The sequence below is a fragment of the Wasmannia auropunctata genome, unplaced genomic scaffold (genome assembly GCF_000956235.1).
Source record: "Wasmannia auropunctata unplaced genomic scaffold, wasmannia.A_1.0 LD336090.1, whole genome shotgun sequence".
Taxonomy (NCBI): Eukaryota; Metazoa; Arthropoda; class Insecta; order Hymenoptera; family Formicidae; genus Wasmannia; species Wasmannia auropunctata.
Window position 1 is genome coordinate 3,421,667 of NW_012026800.1, and position 9,059 is coordinate 3,430,725.

Consider the following 9,059-nt stretch of genomic DNA (forward strand, 5'->3'; position numbering starts at 1 on the left):
TATTTCGCATTTTAAGTGCAAAAATTTTGGAAATTGCAATTGCAATTTAAACAAATATATCTGCTAATTTCTTATCCAGTGAAAAATTATTGTCAATTAATTAATGATATATTGATATTGATTTGATATCAATTTTATACACATATTTTTATACAAATAATTATATATATATATATACATATATATATATATGTATATATATATATATATAATTATAGACCCAAAAAATGTATTAAATCAATATATTTGTCAATATATTCTTTACTGCATTTTTATCGCACATCGATATACGTTGCGTATCATCCACATATGTGTGTGTGTGTACACAACTGAAGCCATGTAAACACAAATGGCTTGTTGTTGAATAAATTGAATGAAAATAGTTTAGACACCGAGATAAAATTTTGTTATAACTGATGTGCCTTTTGTAAATCAATAAGTTTCGTAGGGAAAAAATGTTGGAAACGAAAATGTTCGATTCGGAGTACAGCGCGCTGAGACGCGGGTGAGTGTGAGGTTAGGAAATCTTGAATGGATTTGTTTTTGTTGGACAAAAAGTTAACTGTTTCCTCTGCATTCCAGAGAACATCATGCTATTCTTCAGGAATACAATGACATCGTCGAGGAACTTAAACGGGATTTGGAAATGTGCAAAGTAAGCTTCTTATTGACAGTTCATGTCATTTCACCAGCAATGCGATATGTTTTCTTCTCCCAACTGCGTCTTAATCTCATTGTTCTTAAGACAATTTCTGTATTCTGATATACGAATATCTTTTTACAGACAGAACAGACCGGCATTCGTTCCGAGCTGCAAGCTCTGCACGTCGAGAATAGGAATGGCAGCGACGCCATACGTGACTACATCTCGCGCGTCCATTCGGAGGAATGTGGCAGCGAGGACGCGCACAATAAGATAATCGCGAGCCTGAAGGAGCGCATCGCGGCACTGCAAATGGAGAAGGACTCCGCGGTCCAGCTGTGGCAGGTGTCGATGAAAGCCGTGGACGCCCTGGAGCAAGAGCTGAGAGCTCGCCCGGTGGACAATCGGGACGCCAAGTTTTACGAGGAGCAATTGAAGGACGTCAGACAGTCGTATTCGGAAGCGATAAAGGCTTTGGAGAGCAAGCTACTTCAGACGAGGGAAAATTTTACGAAGCACCAGTCGGCGTGGATGTCGAGCAAGGAGACGATAGAGGCTCTGAAGCGAGAGAAACAGGAGGCAGCGACGAGGCTTCAGGAGCTCCAGCGGGACGCTCAACAGAAAGGTGATTTATATAGTGTTTAATTTGAGATGCGCGAAAGCGAGGAAGAGAGATAGTGTATACGTCTCAGTATATAATTTTATTTAAAAGATAGGAATAGTCAGCAGACGGTACAGTCGTTGACGGAAGAACTGTGTGCCGCGAAGGCGGAGGTGCAGATGCTGAATCACTTCAAGTCAGACTTGGAGAGGAGACTGAACGAGAGCAGAAGAGTGGCCAGCAATATTATGGCGAAGAACGAGGAGACGAAGTGTAAGATGGCCGAAACCCTCGATCTGATAGAGTCCGCCGTAAAAGAGAAGGACTTCGTGCTTCAGAGGGAGGCGCAAATCGCGGAGCAGAACGCCAGGCTGGAAACTCGGTTGGCCTCCATCGGCGAGGAGCACGCCGTCAAGATGAGAGCGGAGATCACCAGGTTGAAAGACGCTCACGAGTACAACGTGAAGAAATACCTGTCCGAGATCAGGGAGCTGAAGGCGGAATTGCGGGAGAAGGCCGCGCTGTTGGATCGAACGCAGAGGGAGAGCAGATTGGCGGGGGAGGAACTGGAGCGGATGCGTCGCGATTCCGAGGATCTGCTGGAGAGGTCAGCCGCGAAGATTCTGACCTTCGAACAGGCGTTGAAACAGACGGACTCCAAGTTGGAGGCCTGCAACGAGAGCTGCAGGAGGCGGTGCAATTTGGAGGTGCAACAGCTGCGGGAAAAGGTAGTCGGTCTGGAGGAAAAGTTGGCGACGTCGAGCGAGAGGTTGAGGCAGCTTCAGCAGCAGAACTCCACGGACGTGCGGGACCGCATCAAGCTGGCCGACGAGAGGACGAAGGACGCGATCGATCGCTACGTTAACCTGGAGGGCGAATTGGTCAAAGCCACGGACGACAACGAGTCCCTGGCGACGGAGCTGAAGTCGCTGCAGTTGGCCTTCGATCGCGAGATACACAAGAGAGATTACGAGCGATGCGCGCTGGAAACTAAGATTCGCGATTTGGAAGAGAGCCTTCTGAAGGAGAACTACATAACGGAGGGTAAATCGGGCGCCAATGTTTCTCCAGCACAGGTTTTCTCGCAACATCGGCCGGACACGAGCAAACACACTTTGGATATACGGTAAATAATTTTATTTTATATACAACATTTTTCAATACTTATAATAATATACTTGCATACAAAATAAATAACTCTTTTTCGCTTTGGATGTGCTTAAATGTCTATGCTTTCCAGAGTTGAAAATATGGACTCCAATTGGCAGTCTCTGTTAACTGAGCAATTGAACAAGCAGCAAGAGCATTTCGATAAGAAAATACGAGAGATGACGCAGCACGTGACGGTTCATCAAAAATTAAGCAGAAGGTAGTAAAATCTGAATTTAAATTCATCGCAATTTGAAATCTGGCTAAATGAAATTTGATTTACTTGATTTTTATTCTAAGATGGAGAGACGAAGCGAAATCTCTGACGGCACGATTTCAAGTAAAGTCTAAGGAACTACGTGGAAAAGTTAGTTCGTTACGGACAGAGAATACCGACCTACACAAAGCACTCCTACTTTGCAAGCAACAACTTACTCAATTTAGAGCAGACACCATTCAACATAGGTTTGTATAAAATCTCAGTCAAGTTGAGTGTCGTATCAAAATGACGTGTTCTTTTTACTTATATTTCTTTCTCTCTTTTGCGGTTTCAGCTATACACAAGGAGATATATACATACCCGAGACCAGATGACGATGTCCTATATTAGATATAGGACGATTGCGACGTGTCTCAGATGCTGTAAATATTACAGAGCGATTGGCTTTACTGACCAAGGAGATACAGACCTTAAGAAGCAACGTTAACTCTGTCTTTAAATTATTTCCTATCTGTCTGACAGCGCTGATACCGAGTTTATTCTTTGGAAATAATGCAAGCTGCGAATAAACTGGGAAACCAATACAACGTCTCGTCCTCCGCCTGTCTGTCCAGCCAAGCCAGTCCCTCCTTCATCATGTGGTCCAGGGCCTTCTGCGCTCTGTCCTCCTCCCACCTCAGCTCCCTGCACAGCATGGACTTGGAGACGTGGGCGTTGGCGGTGCTAGCCTGGCGCAGCACCGCGGTGTGGTCCATGCTGAGCTCGCCGGGTATCGACTGCACCAGGTGCTTCCCCCTGCCGATGGGAACCACGGAGAAGCCGTTGCCGAATATCCTCAGCTTCTTGGCGGCGGCCAGCAGGTCCTCGTTGGTGATCTCCTGATGCTCCTTCCGGCGTCCCCGTGCCTGAATCAACCGCGTCCGCAGCTCGTCCAGCGATATCAGGCCGCCGTTCTTGTAGTTGGTCGCCATGCACACCTCGACGATCTGGACGGCGAGCTCGTAGTAGAAGTCGCCGATCCCCAGCACCGACCAGAAGCCCTTGCCGGACGCGAGCGGGTCCACGCCGATCGAGGCGCACATCTCCGTGAACTGGCGTCGGAACTGCGCGTTCTTCTTGATCTCGCTCTTGTGCTTCGACGCGAACTCCTCGAGATTCACGCGGAACGTCTCCATGTGCTTGGTCATCTGCTCGAACTGGTTCTCCTGGATCTCCGTGCCCTTGTCCCGGTACTTCTCCTGCTCCAGCTTCTGCTTCTGTATCGCGCCCACCCCCGCCTTCCGTCTCATCCTCCCGCCGATCGTTTCTCCGACTGTCGAATTCGAGACCTCCTCGAGACCGACTTCGTCGACGTCGTCGAAGTTTCCTCTCGGCACACGCGGGCTAATTACTCCGTTCTTCCCGAAACTTACACTTTCTGTACCTTTCGCATTCCGTTTTCAGCACTCCGTATTATTGACAATAAAACAGTGACTGATTGAGTTAAAAAAAAACTGTTTGTTTACTCCGACGAAGCGAAAGTGATCGATGATGTCAAAGCTGTTCGGGGGCCCGTTCGTCAGCTGAGAGATTTACCCAAAACGGAAATTTACCCAAGGTCGATGGTGTTTAATATCCTGGCGGTGGAGGAGTCGAGAGGATGAAGCTAGATGGCGTCTCCCCGAGGTTAGGATCGCGGGGAAAGGCGTTTTCTACGCTTCGTCCCGCGAGGAGGTGGGGTGGGGGGGGCCTATATACATAACCAATAACACAATGTCGTCGTCGGTCGCGTCCGAGGGAGACGCGAGAGCCGAGTGAGGATCGCGTGCAGCAGCGGCGAGCGTGGCGACGATGTCGAGGTAGTCGCCGTCGGTTTCTCTCGGCCCCTTCTCTCTCCTCTCTCTCTCTCTCTCCCTTCCTCGACCGCGAAACCGAGGAGGTGAGCGCGCGCGGAGCCCCGTCCGTCCGTCCGTCCGTGCGTGTGTGTGCGTTCGTGGATATTCACGCGCGGAGGTCCGCCGTCGAGGTGAACGCTTGCGGAAAGTCGACGGTGCCGCGGTTGGTGTCGGGAGGTGGTCTCCCCGCGTCGTCGTCGTCGTCGTCGCTCGGATGCGCCGTCCCTGTTGAACGGGAGACTCGCGGACCGCCACCGTGGACCACCGCCTCCTGGTGCCGGACAGTGGCCCGCGAACATGGAGGACTACAAGTTTCTCTTCAAGGTCGTGCTCGTGGGGAACGCCGGCGTGGGCAAGACCTGCCTGGTGCGACGGTTCACTCAGGTGCGTCGACGTGATGACGTCCCTCCGGTCCCTCGACGAGGGACCTCTTCTCTCTCTCTCTCTCCCTCCCCCTCCCGCTCTTTCCGTTTCGCAGATTGCGAAAACCTCTCTCTCGAGGAAAGCTCGCGAGAGCTCGCCGTCGAGCGAGAGGCGCTCTCGCGGGACCCTCCCGCTGTCCCCCGCGCGCGGGAGTTCACGCGCGAACGCGTTTCCCGGAAGGGTGGAAAGTTCGTTATTTATGCATCCAGGAGATGATGTCATCTACATATGTGGAGCGTTACTTTGAAGCCGAACTACCGTAGTCTGTTTGCCTGCGGCGGGTACCATTTGATGTGTTATACTTTCAATTGATGTCGGCCCCGAAACTTTCTAAAATTTATTTCCAATGAGAGATCCTCTTTCGTATGACTCGTATGACTCGTACGATTCTAAAAGTTAGTCATCTCTTGTAATAGAATGCATTACTGGGCACTATTTTTATAACATGTTGACGTCTTTCTTAAGAAACGCGTATGCTAATTAATCATAAAATTAGGAAAAACACATTTCGTTAAATAGACAATTCAGTGGAAACAGTTAAATTGGTATGTCGATATGTTTTATCGTGAATATTTTAAATACTTTAAATATTTTAAAATTTCCAGGGTCTATTTCCGCCTGGGCAAGGTGCAACAATTGGAGTTGACTTTATGATTAAAACCGTTGAAGTAGAAAACGAAAAAGTCAAGGTATAATTTGCGACATGTGCGTTAGCGTATATACATACGATTATGCGATCTAACGTTTGTTTCTTTATTTCAGTTGCAAATCTGGGATACTGCAGGTCAGGAAAGATTTCGTTCCATTACTCAAAGTTATTATAGATCAGCACACGCATTGATATTAGTTTATGATATTTCTTGTCAACCTACGTTCGATTGTTTGCCAGATTGGTTGAGGGAAATCGAGGAATATGCGAGTAATAAAGTTCTTAGGATATTAGTAGGTAAATGAAAAAAAAAAAGAATATAAAGATTACATAACGTAAGCTGGAAGCTCTTCCTCTTTTTCGCCAGTGGTGAATCATACAATTCTATATGTTAATCAGGAAATAAAATTGATCGAGAGGATAGAGAGATACCGACGCACGTGGGAGAAGATTTTGCACAAAGGCATGGCATGTACTTCTTAGAAACATCCGCGAAAGAGGCGGAAAATGTAGAGAGATTATTTATGGAGATAGCAGCTGAACTTATGGAGGTAAGCGATCTTTTCGTATTTTTTTCTTTTTCTTTTTTTTTAATTTTTATTTAAGATCATTTTCGCAGTTTAGAACAGTTTTGCAGTGCTCGTATATATGTTATTTTAGCAAGCACGCAGTAAGGAATTACCTCGGTATGAAACGAATACAACTTCAGTAAACGGTAAAACGACGTCAATCGGTGATAGTAGTAATTGCGGTTGTAGCAGACTCTCTTAAATAATTTTTGTATGTTATATTATACCTTTTTTTATAGACACACGGTGATTGAAAATCGAAGCGTATCAATATTTGATAATTTTAGGAAACGTATAGTACATGTATATCTTTGATACACAGTGTTATTGTTTAGTGTTATGATATTATACGCTACGTTGCTTTATACTATGTTGTAAGATACCATTTAATATTTGAAGCATATTTAAAACGAGAAATTTTAATATGTCATTAAGCACTCTAGCTTTTAGGACATTAAATTTTTATAGATATAATAGCGCAATTTTACGCTCCCTTATTGCGTTTTGTTTAATCGAAGTAATACCGCTTGAATGTGTTAAATTGTTTAAGCATTTATTTCCATTTACGCAATGGAAATTTTATTTAATACAACTGTAGCGTTTCCCTTTGTTACTTCGAAAGTACAAATAGTTATATTGTCACAATGGGGATTTTGGTACTCGTCCAAAATCTTATTAGTAATAATAAGATTTTTACAACACGTCACACAAGCCTATGATGTATAAAAAAAAAAGTTATTTCTAATGTGTGCAATATTTACATGTGTTTAACACGCTATTTTTTGAAGGAGGCAGCTCACACAAATGTGCTCACAACAGCATGTTAAAACGAAAGCTTAAATGACATTGTAATTCTACAATACAATAATCAACGAGAATAATTTTTTATTTTAATTGATTATTTATTATGTGACAATTTAGAAAAGAGTGATAACAAGATATATATGATATTATCATGAAGTATTTACTAGCAATTTTATGATCAGATCTTTGTTATATTTACTTTATATTTATAATTTAATCTTATAAACACGATATAGTTGATTATTAGTTATTTTATACACAACTCGTATAAAATGTCTAGTCTTTTCACTTCTTTTATACTTTATATACACCGATATACATAACTGTTACAGATAATATATATTTTTTTGTAAATTTCTTGTTGGCTGAAACCTCTAATTTCTTAAATAATCTGTAGCTTATTAGTATCAATTATCGTTATAGAATGTTTCTTTTGTGTGAATTGTTTTAATTGATTTACTGACAAATGTTCACCTTCTTCGCAAAAGGAGATTAATTTAGGATTCGAAATTATTACATATCTAATTTTTATTCATCCTTATAATTAATACTCAATTAAATTTGCATAAGTTCTGCAATTTTTAGAAAAGTGCATAACAATATACATATGTTAGTTATTTACATAAAAATTAATGTATTTTATTTTACGATACCTGCAATTAAGATCTTTTTAATATAGTTAAGTTTGTAGATTAGCTACTCTCAGTTTGAAATTACTCCAAAGATTTTATGTACGTTTCGTTTATAATTACATAATGTAAGTTATTAACAATGCATAATATAAATCGCAACTTGTAATAAAAACTATATTGATCAAAACATATATATCAATTTTCTTGGAAATGAAATTAATATTGTGTTATCGTATCAATCATAGAAAATTATATATAGATTAGAATATAACGATGCACGGGCTATGCACGTGCCATTTGTCTCTGATTTGTCAGTAGATTTTGTCAATATTAAAAAATTATATAATCAATATAAATTTATATCACATTACATAGTTCTAATATGAAAAAAATTAATCAAAATTTATTATTGAGTTACACACAAGATTTATAGCTAATATTATATTTATCGATTTTCGCATAAGTTTTTAAATACTTGTACGAGTTTTCATACTTTCGTATAATATTATCTTAATAGAAACGTGTGCACCAAAATATAATCGTATTGCTACGTAAAATATTAAATAAAATATTTTATTTATTCATATTAATGATTAATATTGTGAAAAAATGTTTGTGTTGCAATAATTGCAGAGTAAACGATTGAAGTTGAACTTCGATCGAATAAAGTTCGCATATTCAGGATACTTAATCAGCTTGATACGTGCTTACTAATCATCTCATTAATTTTTATGGCTTAGTATTTATTGTTTCATGACCGTGTATCTATAAAAACGTTACATGCAGATTTTGCATAGAGATTACATCAGATAGAAATTAAAATCTGATTTAATGTTCATGATCTTTTTTATATAGAATTATAAGACTTTGATATTTAATTCTTTTTGTGGACCACTTTAGACACGTAAGGTAAAATATATCTACGCGTAAAGAAAAAATTCTGATTCATATTTATTTGTCCTCAAGTAAATCAAATCCGATAAGTAGATTTATAATTGCTAGTTCTTAATATTCCTATTTAAAGAAGAAAATTTTAATTAATTTTTCCTCAGTCAAATCTGATCTTCGTAAATAGAATCGTAGTTACTTATTCTTAATATTATAACTTGCCAGACTGCCAAAATGTATGATCTCCATGATAACAACTGTTTGTAATGTGAACTAGAAAATAATTGACATTACAAAAAAAGAGAAATGATGTGAATATTATTTTTTAAAGAATATATTTAATATTTATTCATGTAAAATACGTGCAACAATAGTAACAACGATATCTTATATAACATAGTAAAGAATAGAAATATCTGCATGTCAACATTTTACGTCAAGAGGCCTGTTTTATCATGTGTATATATATATTTCTATTATTCCCGTAAAGAACGAATTTAGTTAAAAGGATTCTTTCCTTTAGGTTTCTCTAAAAGTTTATCACATGTCATCTTTAGCGACTCTCATACATATTTAATGACGTTATGTCGGTTGTTTTTTTTTTTTT

At 40.6% G+C, this 9,059-nt stretch overlaps 3 protein-coding genes across 5 annotated transcripts in view; 2 read left to right on the plus strand and 1 right to left on the minus strand.

Moving 5' to 3' along the window:
• The first annotated feature begins 310 nt into the window (after positions 1 to 310).
• Positions 311 to 3,195, plus strand: LOC105447949 (cingulin-like). Its single transcript, XM_011686278.1, has 7 exons — positions 311 to 505; positions 583 to 655; positions 785 to 1,268; positions 1,356 to 2,370; positions 2,485 to 2,613; positions 2,694 to 2,858; positions 2,948 to 3,195. The coding sequence occupies exons 1-7, from the start codon at positions 456 to 458 to the stop codon at positions 2,985 to 2,987; spliced, it is 1,956 nt and encodes a 651-aa protein (XP_011684580.1). The 5' UTR covers positions 311 to 455; the 3' UTR covers positions 2,988 to 3,195.
• Positions 2,900 to 4,307, minus strand: LOC105447948 (vacuolar-sorting protein SNF8). Its single transcript, XM_011686277.1, has one exon. It carries the CDS (start codon positions 3,900 to 3,902, stop codon positions 3,150 to 3,152), a length of 753 nt encoding a protein of 250 aa, XP_011684579.1. The 5' UTR covers positions 3,903 to 4,307; the 3' UTR covers positions 2,900 to 3,149.
• A 43-nt stretch (positions 4,308 to 4,350) lies between these two features.
• The window catches only part of LOC105447947 (ras-related protein Rab-30), a 10,130-nt gene continuing 5,421 nt past the window's right edge, over positions 4,351 to 9,059 (plus strand). The window contains exons 1-5 of one of the 3 annotated variants that reach the window (XM_011686274.1): positions 4,357 to 4,871; positions 5,516 to 5,599; positions 5,673 to 5,856; positions 5,959 to 6,110; positions 6,220 to 7,286. In XM_011686274.1, coding sequence (XP_011684576.1) covers positions 4,785 to 4,871; positions 5,516 to 5,599; positions 5,673 to 5,856; positions 5,959 to 6,110; positions 6,220 to 6,330 — 618 coding nt within the window. In that variant the 5' untranslated portion in view covers positions 4,357 to 4,784 and the 3' untranslated portion in view covers positions 6,331 to 7,286. Of the gene's footprint in view, positions 4,872 to 5,074; positions 5,306 to 5,515; positions 5,600 to 5,672; positions 5,857 to 5,958; positions 6,111 to 6,219; positions 7,287 to 9,059 lie in introns of those variants that run through there. The other 2 variants (XM_011686275.1, XM_011686276.1) reach the window with 2 other exon arrangements.

Coding starts and splice junctions, on each gene's coding strand:
- LOC105447949 (XM_011686278.1), top strand. CDS start 456: ATGTTGGAAACGAAAATGTTCGATTCGGAGTACAGCGCGCTGAGACGC. Junction 2,614..2,693: donor CATCAAAAATTAAGCAGAAG/GTAGTAAAATCT, acceptor TTTTATTCTAAG/ATGGAGAGACGAAGCGAAAT. Junction 2,859..2,947: donor GCAGACACCATTCAACATAG/GTTTGTATAAAA, acceptor TTGCGGTTTCAG/CTATACACAAGGAGATATAT.
- LOC105447948 (XM_011686277.1), bottom strand. CDS start 3,902: ATGAGACGGAAGGCGGGGGTGGGCGCGATACAGAAGCAGAAGCTGGAG.